A 14,874-nucleotide genomic window follows, 5' to 3' on the forward strand; every position below is an offset into this window, starting at 1 on the left:
GAAAAACAGGTCAGGTAACAGGTAGGCAGGCAAAAAGTAGAAGAGCTGGAAGGTACTCAAAAGATGGTTTGAGACGATCTGGCACTGGGAACAGATCCAAATGAGCTATATATAGAGGTGGGACCAATTAGAGATAATTGCAGGCAGGGTGGAGTGAGCAGGTGTGAGGAGTTGGAGATTAAGCCAGCACCAGTGCCGAGATCGTCACAAGTACAGCTGTGGGATCAGGATAAAGACACTCAAAATCTCTGCAGATCCCACACATCCAGGACAAAAACTATTTGACTTTTAGCTTTAGATTGACTGAGCAGAGCTGTTTGCAAAAAAAAACACACCTCTCGTCAGTAGGCAGCTGGAGATAGGCACCAACACTGGTGTTGACCCCGCTTGGGATAAGTGTGACGGAAAATAGGTGGATGGATGGCTATGTGAAAAATAGCAGCAATGCCACCAGAGATGAGGAAAAAATAAAAAATAAATAAATGACAGCAGCATGTTATTTAACTGGCTAAGACAGAAACTGTGGAAAAATTAGCATGAATGTTAGAACTTATTGAGGTTGTTGGGGAACAGTGATGGTTATAAAGTCTTAGGTGCTGGGAGGAAGGATCTGTGATAACGCTCCCTGGTGCATTTAGGGAGCCGAAAGATTTTTCACCACATTACTTAAAAGCAGAGGTGAATAACTTGTTATATTTACCTAAGTAACCTTTAAAAAAAATAAAAAAAAATACTGCACAATATTGAGTAATATTATGATGACAAAGCCAGATAAGCTTAGAATTAAAATCAATATTCTTGTTCCTACAAAAGCTTTGATATTTAATATAATATAGATATTTATCATTAATATTTTTTCAATATCAAATTTGTAACCAACAGTTACTCAGCACTTGACTTGCCTTTTTATAAAGTAGCCTTTTTTACTCGTATCTAAATATCTTTTTTCTTTTTTACTTTTGGCTTCATTAACAATACATTGGAATAGTGCTACTCTTGAGTAAAATTTGTGGGTACTCTCCACATCTGCTAAAAAGTTATTTATACAGGCCAAACAAGACAACCAGATTCTGAAGAGGCTTTTAAAACACCAAACCCAGATCCTTGGTCGTAAAAGAAACATGCCACGGCGACTCTGCGGCGCCCTCTGCTGTTCACCGCTCTCTAACGCAACTTGACCGAAATGTTCTGCTGTCCCTTTAAGAAAAGCTTGTGTATCTACGTATGGGATATTCTCAGCCAATCATAATGTGTTATCAATGCATTGTCATGGAGATGTTGGAGTCTGAGCGTTTAAAAAAAATGTGAACCCATAATCCGTACGTGTTTGGTAAATTCACACAGGTAGTTCTACTTTGTATGTTTGTTATGTCTACATATAGAATAGATTCCATGCGGGAGCGTAACAAGCATTTGTTTGGAAGAGAGAAATTAGAGCGAATGAGCGGCTGCAGTTTGAGCCGCAGCAGAGGGAGAGAGGACGAGGACGCGGAAGAGCAGAGACCCGAAGTGATGGTGACTCTGCCGGAGGGAGACCAGGTCCCTGCCAGGGCAGCATTATTAAAACCTTCAGTCAGATTTACGGGTAAATACATTTACGGAGCGATATTTTTCCCTCCATAAGACGTTTTCCTTATTCTGTATCGAGAGCATAAAATACAACGAATTTTTATGGGAAAAAAAAGAAAAGTAAGAGCAGATTTTCTAAGGAACTGCATACTTAGGATTCTATCCTTGCCATCCGAAAAGTGAAGTCATTACAAAATAAATATATATGTCAAGATTTATCACTGTTAATTTAAATTAATCGTGAACACAGCTAATAGATACATTTTCACAAAACTTGCACAGGGCTAATTGAAAATATTAAAGGTTGTTTGTTTCAATAAACCACAGCGACACCTACTGGATGGAGGATAATTGTACTTTAGATAAAGGTTGAGTAGAATGTAGAAATGAGTTTAAAAAAACCCAATTTGATTAATTTAAAGTAGGTTTAACATTTGTAATAACCATTCATTATAAACCATATTGTTTAAAATACAAATTATGATTAAGATGCAGATATTGAGTGTTATTTGTGTTTTTTTTTTTTGTCCAAAGTTTCTCTGTTATATTTTCGTGCAGCTTTAAGAGACAAATTAACTTGTTAGTAATTCAGTGATATTTTTTTAAATGCATGTAGCGATTAAAAATTCCTAAACATTTCCTTCATGTTTTTTATCAGATAAGCAACAGATGCACCAATGCTCCACCCGTCACGATTCCTACAGTCATTCTGCTGAACCTACAACCCTGTCAGACAACCTCAGACATCCTCGGGACAATTTTATTCTGCAGGACACCAGGCCGCTCCGTATCTGCTCTTCCAAAGTAATGCACAGTAAAGTCCAGGTAAGCACATAAACATGAGCTCGCAGCAGCTGTTTGTTTGTAGCCACCTGCAAAATATGCCAAATTACAGTATTTTTGTATACAGGCTGTGGTCACATCTGAAACTGTCATCTGAGCGATCTGATCACGACCTTATAGTGGAGCACCTCATATGAAGGTGTGAACACCCAGTTTTTTTTTTTTTAGACTTTTAGAGGTCATCTGGGGCACTTGTTTCTCTGTTGACTAACGTTTCTATCAGCTGATTTAAATCAATCATACTCAGTTAATGTAATATAAAGATAAGGTTAGTTCCTGTATAAAAGTTTTATTGCTGGGATTGTTCTAAAACTGAAACAACAAAAACTTTTGGACAGTACAAACAGCCATGGGTTTTTTTTTGTTGTTGTTTTAGACCAGGCATGTTTTCCTCCAATACTTGTGGTAAAGGTAAATTACCTGAAGAATACAATAGAAAAAGAGGGAAACAGGTGGGGGAGAGTTTTTTTTGTTTCCATGAGGGATATTCTATCAGGGATATTCTTTGGTGTTTTTTTTTAAATGATAAAACCTGCTGTGGTCACTGGGCTCTTAAACTTGTCCGTCCAGCCGCTCTTATTCATTACTCTTTATCAGAGAAAGCTGACAGATGTTTAACAGATGTGGGGTTTTATCATTTAGTGAGTGAAAGCCTCTCTGCAACGATGCAGAGCTTTTAATGCCATTCATTATTTTATATGTGGTTTCTCTCTCTCAAGGTCAAATAGCATAGATACCACATTTAAAACAACACACTGGCTATGTTGTGCAATGAAATGGAGCAATACTTCATAGTGAAATATCAAATGTGTGCATAAAATATTCAAAACGAAGCAAAGAATGAAGGGCAATGCTTATGATGTCAGATTGATCTAGATGCAAATGGAAAATAAGTAAGCCTTTAAAAGGGGTTTTAAGTTGTGGCTGTGCACAGTGATCCTGTTAAATGAAACTGGAGCAGCCAAAGCAAAACTGGATCACCAGTTTAATATCTAGCTTATTAAATGACCCAATCTAGCTTAGAACGAGTTTATCCCTAAAATAACTTGAGACAAAGACATCTGGCATTGATCTCAGTTGTGTATTTAGATAAACAGAAAACACAATATATTATTAAGGAATAAAAAAAAAAAACCTATTTCTAAAGTTTACATGTTTACCTCTAAAATGTAACATAGCTAAGAGGAAGTACAAGCTGCCTTCCTGCTTCCTTAAACTGACACATTTTCATTCACTGGCACTGAATCAGACTTTACACTATTTAAATGTTTAAAAATAAATCTATTTAAATTTTTAAATAAAACTATTCAAATCTAAAAATATGTATCGATTTAAGCCTGTTTGAGTAAAGCAGTCAGAAGAAGACAGTTGTCACTCTATATGAATAAAAACTTTATTTAATTTTCATTTATTTTAAAGCAAAGCTGACCTTCACTCACCAGTTCACAGTAAACTAATGATGCTTTACTGGTATTTTATCAAATGGTTTGTTTGCCAGGATGAACAAATCAGAGTGTTTAGTTTTTGAGTACGCTGAACTTTCAGAGTAAACATTTAAAATGTGGAAGTCACTGCTGATAAATCTTACCGGAGATCCCTACCTGGAAATTTTACTCATTGGGTGTTTTTTGTTTTAGATATTTGAGTCATTATTTGGAATTTCCAATCTTTTCCTTGTTCAAAACAGTTTATTTAACTTTTACTCATGTATGCAGTCACCATTGTCCTGAAAGTCTTTATTTCTTTTGGTTTAACTATGTAAAAAGGGATCTAAATTTCTTTCTTTTGCTTTGTTGAAACGGATTGGATTGGAAGATGATGGTTGCTGTTTTCTTTTACAGAAGGACGTCCGACAAGGAGACGGGGTCCAGTCAGGTGAATTTGAAAACCAACCTGTGTCAGACAGACGTCATGTGCAGCCTTTACTTGGATATGATTGGATAGCGGGTAAACCTCTTTTATTAAGCTGACACACAAGGAAACACACACACATATTGAGACCTTGATTTATATTTTAATTCTTTACACTTCCCTTCCAAATTGCCTCAATATGTTGTTATATTTCACAGTGGTTTGGTTTTTAGGTACCTGACATTTCTGTAAGGCCTTCATATTTCTATTAAATCAACAGTATTTGATTTGCTTCAGCAGAAGAAGTTGGATCAGGGAACTAGGAGTAGTTTAGTCTAATTTCATCTAACAAAATGAGAGTGATTGTCTATTGTTAGGGTTTAACTGGTTTTACCAATGTAAGGGGGGAAAAAAAAAAAAGGTTTTTCTTTCCGACACCAAACCTGTTTCTACATGTTAACAGATTCAGGCTATACTTTGCCATGTGGGCCACTGGTTCAGTGAGGTACAAACTATGAGAAAGTGCAGATAAACACTTAATTTTCACAACTTTTTCTTTTTCTTAAATGTAATTTAATCAGAAATCCATATTTTGCTGTAGATATTTAGTTTTTTGTTTTTTTTGCTTAATGTAATATTAAAATACCAAGTAGATGACTTGGGTTTTAGCTCAAATAGTTTTTACAAGGGTCCCTGAGTAAGACCCCTAAACCCTAGAATACTCGCCCAGCATCACTGTGTGTGCAGCCCCCTGCTCCCTTTCCTTAGGGAAATTGGACAACTATACAATAAAAAAAAAAAAATACAAACATAGATGCTTATTTCTCAGGTCTTATTTTAGGTCCTATATTTTACATCTAGTATAGATAATTTTTAGGTCTTATATTATTTCCCACTTTTCCATTTTCGATTTCCTCCATTTGTACAGCAGACACAGTATGCCAACATGGTTTGGCTTTTTTAGTTAAAAAAGCAGGTAAAATAAAAATAAAGCCTAGTGAACTGTAGTTATCGAAGAGTGGCTCTTTGGAAAGCAAATCAGAAGAAAGTATTAGTGATCAGCCTTTCACCCTGTACCTTAATACCATTGCAGAAGATTGACAGGGGTCTTCTTTTTTTCCTAAGGAGTTCTAGATGCCGAGGACTCCTTGTTGGAACGCTCTGACGAGTTCTTCGAAGATCTCCGTACATTTCGATCAATCAATAAAGACGAGTGTGTTCACCCTGGACCAGTAGAGTGAGTCTCCTTACCGCCTTGCTCATCAGTAACAAGGTGTCTGTGACTGACGGCAGCGATGTCATTCAAACCACTGACTCGTTTCAGATCTTTCGAGGAAAGCCGTCTTTTCCCGCCACTCCTACGGGATGAGGATGACAAAGAAGCAAACACAGACACTCATCAGTGTGAGATGGATTATTCCTATTCGCCTCATTGTTTTGATGATCACAGCTGGTCCAACACTTCCCTCATGTGTTCATCCCTTCTGTTCAGGTACTTTTTCCTACAGGATCAACTACAGGCTGTTTCCTGTCCCACTAAGCTCTGAGGAATGCTGTCCAGTGTGCAAAAAGCCCAAATCCTCTCACCCTGAGAATGAGCCCGCCCTGATAAGGTACTAATGATTCAAACTTTGACCTCCTTTTTTTGTAGGGGTTATGATTACCTGGTGCCACTGAGGGATTTTTTATCTGGCCCTTCAGAGTCTCTGTACTTCACCCTAATGAATGGTCTATTTCACAAACATTTCCAAGACAAAGATAAAGTCCAGAGTATGAAAACTTGAAATATAGTACTGAATTCTGTGTTAGAGAAGCTCAATAACAGTATGAGTAAGAACACAGGGCTCCTATGGTGAAATGGGTTTTCACTGAGCCTCCAGCCATCTGACATTTCCCTTTTTTTCTGTCAGCAGGAAAATCCTTGATCTATTCAGAATTCTAAGTTACATTAGCATCCTTTTTGCTCCTGGCATCCTCTGCTCCTCTGTTCGCCTTATCTGCTCCGCTCCCCCATCCTTTCTGATCAGTGATGCATTTGTAGGACCTGCCGCAGCCATCATACTGATCTGAACTTGCATATCAGCTGCAGTTTCCTACCAGCAGAGGCCAAAATTCTACTGAGAAGAAATTATGCTTTAGCATTTTTTTTTAAATCAAGATATGATAGACAGCAGTCAATCAAGAAATGAAATGGAATAAAATAAAAAAAGTATTTGGTTAGAAGACTATTTAAATAAGTAGCTGATCTTATATTTAAAGGTTTTATCGGACAGTCATAAAACTTATGAAACCTATAATTACAGTAGAAAGTTAGAGCAAAATTATTTCTAATAAGTTGAACTGTTTACTGTATGTTAACCTGACCCGCAAATGTCCCGATGAATTCAGTAGATAGAAAATGACTAAGCCTTTGTGCAAACGAGAAGTTTCACTTCAACAAATTCTGTAGGTGTGTGTCTCTGGCACATTTTGGGCTAAAACAGTTTAGTGATTCACACAGGATGGAGATCTAGAATAAATATTGTTATTACAAGAACTGGAGTTTACAGTCATAGAGGAAATGAGTTCTGTGACTGAGAAGGGGTTTCATGGGAAATATGAAAGGATTTGAGGGAATATTAAAGGTGTAGTGGAGGATGTTCTTTTTGTCGGTTGGATTATCAAAATAAGTGGTCCTCCTAATTACCGGCAGTGAGTCTAACATAGTGAAAAAAATTGCAAATCTCCTGGAAAGTAAGCTTGTATGAGCAATGCAAACAGGAACTTCTAAACAGAGCGTGCGCAATGAGAAATGGGCTCGTGCATGCTCTTCCACATGTTTAATAGGCGTTGGGAGCAGGTGCAGGGTTGTGCAAGTAGATTTTTTTTATTTTCTTTCGGGAGTGTGGAGAGGGTGGGCGGGTCTTTTAAAAAAAAAAATCATGAAAATCCTCCCCATGCCTTTAATGTGTTTTCTCTAGAACATACAGTAGTCCTGTATGATGTCTGTGTAAATCACCAGATGATTCACTTAATTTTCCTCCCAGCATAAAGTCAGTCTTTTACTACTGTAACAATCCTATGCTTTTAAATTCATGTTAGTGATATTTAAGATGGTAAAATTTCTTCAGATCTTCCAGTTTCTGTCTGATTGTTGACCCAGCAGGGGGCAGCATATAGGGAGAACAATCAATTGAAGTATATTACCTGCTAGTATACCACTAGCAGCCACACAAATAAGAGAAAAGGAAGTCGTATCTGCTGTCGTAAAAATTATGCTTAGAGGTTTGTGTTGCGAGATTTCCCATTTCTATTTATCCTGTTGTCCACCTCACTTTGTGTAATTCAGAATCTCTGTTGACAGCCTGCTCTGTTGATACATATGCATTAAACCTAGTCAGATCTTTTTGTTTGATTAAAGGAGAAGTTCGGTTTTTTACACTTTAAGCCCATTTTCTGTAGTGTCCAGGATGAAATCGAATGAAGGACACCAAAATTTTGACAATTGGTCCTGTCTCTGCTTTTTGGCTCATTTAGAATCAACCCCTGGCTGCTTTAGAATAGCTAGCATAGAGCATGTCCGATAATGTCCTTAAAACAACCTTAAACGTTCTTTTTTTAAAATATGCTACTCACCGGGTCGTCAGCGCTGTTCAATGACGTTCCAAAAAAAGTTTCGTAAAGAAAAAACGTTCCTGTAGTGTTTTATTTAGCATTTTGTAAATCCCATTGAGTTCTGTAGGAATAGTCAATTTTCCGCTGCCACCGGAAACGGAAATGGGGCCTGTTTACACAGTTGTAGTCTTTTCGCTTCACTCTGTGTACTCCGACGTCGAGGTGCTAACGTCTCTGTTAAACACTTTAAAAAACTCTGAAAATGGAATACGAAAGGTGGATTCTTGATTCTCGACGTCGGAGTACACAGAGTGAAGCGAAAAGACTACAACTGTGTAAACAGGCTCCATTTCCGTTTCCGGTGGCAGCGGAATATTGACTATTCCTACAGAACTCAATGGGATTTACAAAATGCTAAATAAAACACTACAGGAACGTTTTTTCTTTACGAAACTTTTTTTGGAACGTCATTGAACAGCGCTGACGACCCGGTGAGTAGCATATTTTAAAAAAAGAACGTTTAAGGTTGTTTTAAGGACATTATCGGACATGCTCTATGCTAGCCATTCTAAAGCAGCCAGGGGTTGATTCTAAAAGAGCCAAAAAGCAGAGACAGGAGCAATTGTCAAAATTTTGGTGTCCTTCATTCGATTTCATCCTGGACACTACAGAAAATGGGCTTAAAGTGTAAAAAACCGAACTTCTCCTTTAACTCAAATTTAGAAGGCATATAAAGTTTGGAAAAGTATTTTTTCCATGAAAATAGAATAAATCTTTGAACTATCTGGTTGTTTCTTTCCTAGAAATCCATAAAATGTATGAGCATTTTCTATGGATCCTTTTTTTTTTTTTCTAGATTAGCTTTATCGGAGTGTTTGTGGGCCTTTCTTTCTCTAAATCACAGCCTAAAAAATGTAAGGGTGAATACATTTTTAACACCTGATGTTACAGTCCTTTTTATCTGTTTTCCCTGTTTGTTTGTTTTTTACAGGGTCAGCATTCCTCGCAGCAATCTCCTGCCACCTTACAAGTACAAAGCTCATCGGCGAAGCAGCTTTGATCCTTCAGACAGTTTGGGATTACCGTCGGTGAGTGAGAAATGCACTAGGATGGAACACGCCCCCAAAAAAACAGTAAACCGGTTTATTGAAGGAAGGGGTCGGGATGGATGAATTGGGAGAGAGGATTGGTTATTTTAGGGGATTGCTTTAAAGGCTTGAGAGGAGGAGATCTTGCTTTTGTTTTTTTTTTCCCCAGCCTGCTCAGGATCCCCCAGATGAAACCTGCTTCTATGATAGTTTTCTTGGAGTTCTCTTCTCTCTCAGTATGCATTAAATATGACTTAAAATGTTGCTTTAATCATTCATACCTTCAATTTTGTGTTTACCTTATTGTAGGGGTGAACAATAATTCAATGATAGCATAATTTTATTCAATATTACTTTTAAACTCGTTTCTGAGATTTCAAGAGATGTTGCACTATGCTTAAAGCATTTGTGACTTTTATGTATTTTGTTTTCTATAGTAAATACTTCTAAGATGTTATATTGGAGGAATTTTATAAACAGGAATTGTTTTCATAAGTTTATACAGGATTCTTGTACAGGATTGAGGGGATTCTTAGCAGGCTTTCTGAGACTTTGGTTTATCAAAATTATATTGTAATGAACAAAACAAACAGCGTTTATATTGTAGCCCAGTACCTCAGCATTTAGATGTCTGCGGGTTTCATAAGTTGAAAAATCAAGAAGGGGTGTGCCAGCAAGTTTACAGCATATTTTCTAACTCTGCAGCAAAAATTGTGATTTTAATATTTGTGTTTTACTGCAGAAAGGCATTATTGAACAGCTTTTCTAATTCTTTTGTTTAAGGATGACCTTTCTGTGTTTCATTTAATATTGATATATGATTCATACGGTCCCTGTGAAGGAAGCAAGAATATAATTTTAAGTAGAGGCTATGTGAATTCAGCTCAAGGATTTTGCTGTCCTTAATCTCCTTGTCCTTGTGCAGCACTGTCTCTCCGGATGGTCGAATGCAGGCCAGGACATCCTGCCTCCACCCAGCAGCCTAGACCTGCGGAGCTCTATCAGGAGGAACTTGGATGGCTCACTGAGCCAAGAACTGCAGGTACCACTCAGGAATCTTTGTAGAGTTCACAATACACAAACATATCAGAGCATTAATTTAAGAAATGCTAAAACAAACCTCTATCACACCAGTAGTAACATCTATCTCACCTGCAGCATAGCCTCTAAATGTACAGGACCAGCTCCGTTTTTCACCAGCTTTGGAAAAGATAAGAAAAAATACTTTCATTTGAGTCAATAAATTTAGGGGTAAGATAAATATTTATTAACAATATCCCCAATAACATAATCATCAGGAACCCTTACCACCATTTTACAATGAATCTATCTGAAGGTTCTGTTTCTATTATTATTATTATTTTGTTAATAGGTTTCTTGGAACTTCTAAATTAAAAATTGATGGCTTCCTGTTCCACTGAGGTTTTACATACAGTCAGAATCAGAAATACTTTAATAATCCCAGAGGGAAATTACTTACAGTCCCACTTCTTTTAGCCACTGCCAAATCAAGAAGTCCTTGGGATGTTTTTTCTGCCAAATGAATCTAACAATTGTTTTTTTGTTTTTAACTTCAGATTATGTTTGTGCAAATTAATGAATTTATTGAAAAGTCTTCCTACACATCTTCATTGGACAGAGGAGCAAACGATTGAGACTTGGATTGTTTTAAAATGCATTCCAGGACTTGTCTTCACCCCGAAGAGACCAGGAGCCTGAGCAGATCCCTGATGTGCGACGCTTGGCCCGATTCAACTTTCAGCACTTCTCTCCAAAAAGAAAACCAAGAGACCTTTCTTTCCCACTGGGCTATTAGATCATCTATTAATTTCTAATAGACTGTAACTTGAGTTTTCATCCTTATCATCCAAAACTGTCTTTATCTGTCTGATGTTTTTCCAATACAATAAATTAAAACAGGAATCTGAACCTTAAGTCCAAGTGTTGCTGTAATTGGCTTATGAGCTAAACAAAAATCATGTTTCTTTACAGTTCCTTTTTTGTCCATGTGAATTAAAGCTGGAAGAGATTTAAACCTCACATGTGACCATGGCTTTTGTGGAAGTAAAGCAATAGTTGGAAGGTTGCACAACAGTGGAGATGCACAACATTTAACACAAGACTGTTTAAGAATAACTTAAGGAAGCCTGTTGTTTGCAAACTGAGGAAGTCGCACTGAATCACTTCCAGCCTTATTTGGGGGGGTTATCTCCTCCAAATGTGTTGTTTGCTCCTCAGTCTTTATAAACTTCTTTTAACTTCCTTACTGTGGGGGGGGAGTCTTATAGTTCAGATGGGTCTGTTGTACAGTACAAAACAGGAGCTGCCCTCCACAGGAAACCACAACCACCTATACTAACTAACACTTCTGTGCCTTTGAGATCCCCCCTATGATGGTGTAGGTTTGTGTCTAAAAGGCCAACGTTTTTGAACATGTTTGTGATGTTTGATTGATTCACAGCTTTTTCTTTGAGCCCATCAATTCTGATTTGAAGTGACGGAGTTTCACTCAATAAATCCTTGCAGATGAGCCGTAATCATCCCATTACTGGAGGCAGAACTTCTCAGAAACAAAAGGGGAACATTTTCAGAAACACACAAACAAAATGCACTAGAATCGACAGTAACAGTTCAGAGCATCGCTGCGCTTCTGCTGATGCAAAGACATTTCCCTCCTTCAGGAAATCCTCTCCTCCCGTGGACATAAGCAGGGTCTGAAAGCGGTTTGTGATCAATCAATCATCATCCCTCAATATGTTAGTTCAAACACCAAACAAGTAAAGTTAGGCTTCTAAGGTTTTCACCACATTACTCTGCGGCTCAAAAAGACCATTTATGGTTAAAAATAAAACCGACTAACATGAGGATTAGGCGTGCCATTTAAAAACCATCCTACTAAAGAAAATGAGTCATATACTGTAAACTAAATCAGTGCAAAGATGCCTAGAATCGTATTTAACAACTCTTGCTCCTTTGCTTCACATATTTAGCCGCAACGAAGGTAAATATGACTCAAGGTAAACAAAATAACTGCATGGACGACAAAGGCAGCTTCTGTTTTACTTCAGAGCCAGAGAACATCTGAACATGTGGGAGGGGAAAGTTTATTCTGAAATGTCAGCATCACACAGGAACAAGCTGCTAGTCACAGGGGCTAGAAGCTGATGGGCACAACATGTGCAAGTACGGCTTTGTGGCTGCAGGTATTTTAAATGGAAATGCCTTGTAGAAATGATTCTTATTACCTTAAATCTTTTTACAGGCCCCATATTACAGCCAGAGTGTAATCTATTTTAATGAAACCAAATGTTTTTAGTTACAATTCTTAAAAATCCTGAATATGATTTGATTCTTCTGGACTCTTTACTTTTGCAGCTTTTTTTTCACATATCCTGTCAGCATTTCAGGCATGCTATATAGAGAAGCTGGTTGCCTGCATGTGACGGGAGTTTAGGTTTGCAAAAAAGGATATCTAAAGTAGGGCTGCAACTAATGATTATTTTGCTAATATGTCGATAACTTTTTCAGTTAATCAATAGCAAAAAGATCCTTAAAGATTTATTTATTTATTTAATTTTTTTATCGAATTAAACCAGCTGAAACTAAAACATTTCCATTTGAGGAGTTCTGGATAGAGCATATTCATAGATGAAAATGTTTTTTTATCTTAAATGCAAAATATTAATATTTTTTTCCTATTTTTTCTGCTTGCTTTGGCTTGCTGTTGTCCGATAAAGGATGTATTTTAGAATCTCTATACTCCAGTTAATGATTAGTCAATTACCATATTAGTTATTTCAATAATCGATAAATTAAGTTTAATTCGATTAAATATTTCAGCCCTTAGGTAAAGATAGAATCCTAAATTAGTGTGAGGGATTGCCTTCCAGTCAATGAGTCAATGCAAACTGGTTTTCCTTTTAATCAATTTGACTGTATGATCTGGTGAACTGTAAAGTGACTTAAGATGACGTGTAGTGAATTGGCGCTATAGAAATAAACTGAATTGAATTAAATCTAATAATTCAATCTAGACTGGAACCAGGACTAAGTAACGGACAACCTGTTAGCTTAATTTTTCTTTGTTTGACCTTAAATAATCAGGTTTTGTTTTATCTTTGTTTGGGTCTTAATATCTATAGGAAGGGTTTTGGTTTTTTTTTGTTACCTGAAATTAAACAGAGTGGCCACGTTGACACCGCCATCTTCATATCTGTTGGTCAACCTGAGAGGCCAGCACCAAAACAGCAGACATCAGCCAAAAACAACAGCTTAAACTCAGAGGGACTACAGTAGGAAAGGAACATTACCATTTTACCTGGTGATTTATCCCTTTAAAGCTCCAGAAGGACTATGGCCCACCATAGCTAATCACCACCAACAACCTGGGACAGCATCCAGATGCATAGTCTAAAGCAGCGGTCACCAACCAAGACTGAACTGCTTCATGGGTACTGAGGCATAGGACGGGCTACAAATACTGACCTATAAACTGAAGGAGTCAGTGTTCACCTAAACTTCATAGATAATAAACATATTTCTATTGTTTCTTTCATTTCTAATTTCATTTCATATATGCCAATTTTGAAATCCCTATAAATGCTTAAATGTTCTAAGTTATTGCTATGATGAAATGCTCTATAAATGATTAAAAAAAAATAAGAGCAGTAGCATAAAATAAAATTTCAGACTTAGTCCGCTGGTGAGTTGTTCTTTTTTCAGAAGATGATGCACAGGGCCCCCCATGTGGTCCTTGAGGGCCCCCGCTGGCCCCATTGTGGTGACCCTTGGTCTAAAGGGACAGCACCTCCTACTGCCAGAATGCCCATAGCCTTCAGCCACCAAGCCAAAGACTGCAAAGCACATATCCCATAAACTGCTTAGTGATGCATTTACTCACTGGAAGCCAAACCAATTTCAATTCCTGCCTCGGTTTTTTTCACTAGTGAAACCACATCTAATACATCACACACACACACACGTGTATGTATGCATATATATTAGGGCTGCAACTAATGATTATTTAGCAAATCGATTAATCTGGCTTTTTTTTTTCCATTCATTGATTAATAATCAGATAGCCAAAGGTTCTTTAAAGAAGATTTTTTATGAAATTACACTAGATAAAAGTAAAATGTTTCCACCTATGGAGTTCTGGATAGAGCATATTAACACAGACATTATATGTTTTATATACCTTACATACAAAATGTTTATATATTATTATTTTGCTCTGACAGCTAAGGGCATATTTTACAGTATCCATTTAATGATTAATCGATTACTAAATTAGTTGAAGATAATTTAAATAAGCGATGAATCCCAATTAAACCAATTAGTTGTTTCAGCCCTAATTTATATATATATATATGTATATGTATATGTATAGTTATATAAACTTTTGAAGCTCACATGGCCAAGCTCATACTGTTAAAGATTATGCAGCCTTTTACACGATGCTTTGCAGATGTATGCTTACATCCTAAATGTTTACACATTTTGTCAAGTTAGAACCACAAATTCCAACTTATCTTATTGATAATTGCAGCTTATTCCAGCTGGTCTTATAAAAGCATATTTTTTTCCTAATTTCAATAAGATTTGTAAAGATTTCTTTTTATACAGATAGACTTTAGACTTTAAATGCTGCCAATGAAGGTGAAGCATTAAGAGGTCTGTTTTAACTAAAGGTCCATAAGGTGCTACAAGAAAAGCCTCAGATGCTGCAGTTTTCCTGTAATCAGCTGCAGATGTCTAACAGTGATGTTTGGTCTCAGGGTTGCAACACCTCACATCCAGAGCAAACACAAAAGCCAAAACAGCAGCTTCTGCTGTCACTGTACTCTCACTAACCTCATTCTACTGATTCGCCTCAGTGAGTGTTGGTAAGTCTGCCTGCTAGTTTCCTCCCTCCACATTCTTCATAGTG

The 14,874-nt window shown here is 37.1% G+C and overlaps 1 protein-coding gene across 2 annotated transcripts; it reads left to right on the forward strand.

Moving 5' to 3' along the window:
* Positions 1-1,273: 1,273 nt before the first annotated feature.
* Positions 1,274-10,880, forward strand: LOC119772765 (migration and invasion inhibitory protein). 2 transcript variants are annotated; one of them, XM_038269386.1, is made up of 9 exons: positions 1,274-1,344; positions 2,228-2,394; positions 4,254-4,359; positions 5,389-5,500; positions 5,588-5,667; positions 5,756-5,876; positions 8,849-8,945; positions 9,871-9,987; positions 10,630-10,880. In XM_038269386.1, the coding sequence occupies exons 2-9, from the start codon at positions 2,239-2,241 to the stop codon at positions 10,759-10,761; spliced, it is 921 nt and encodes a 306-aa protein (XP_038125314.1). In that variant the 5' UTR covers positions 1,274-1,344; positions 2,228-2,238; the 3' UTR covers positions 10,762-10,880. The 2 variants fall into 2 exon arrangements, with proteins under 2 accessions (XP_038125314.1, XP_038125313.1); XM_038269385.1 differs by lacking the exon at positions 1,274-1,344 and adding an exon at positions 1,369-1,585.
* Positions 10,881-14,874: the final 3,994 nt, after the last annotated feature.

Source organism: Cyprinodon tularosa, unplaced genomic scaffold (genome assembly GCF_016077235.1).
Source record: "Cyprinodon tularosa strain WSP-4 unplaced genomic scaffold, ASM1607723v1 ctg729, whole genome shotgun sequence".
Taxonomy (NCBI): Eukaryota; Metazoa; Chordata; class Actinopteri; order Cyprinodontiformes; family Cyprinodontidae; genus Cyprinodon; species Cyprinodon tularosa.

Excerpts from the sequence above, each read along its gene's own strand:
- LOC119772765 (XM_038269385.1), top strand. The coding sequence starts at position 1,369 with ATGTCTACATATAGAATAGATTCCATGCGGGAGCGTAACAAGCATTTG. Across the intron at positions 5,668-5,755 it reads AAACACAGACACTCATCAGT|GTACTTTTTCCTACAGGATC; the intron begins GTGAGATGGATT and ends CCTTCTGTTCAG. Across the intron at positions 8,946-9,870 it reads ACAGTTTGGGATTACCGTCG|CACTGTCTCTCCGGATGGTC; the intron begins GTGAGTGAGAAA and ends GTCCTTGTGCAG.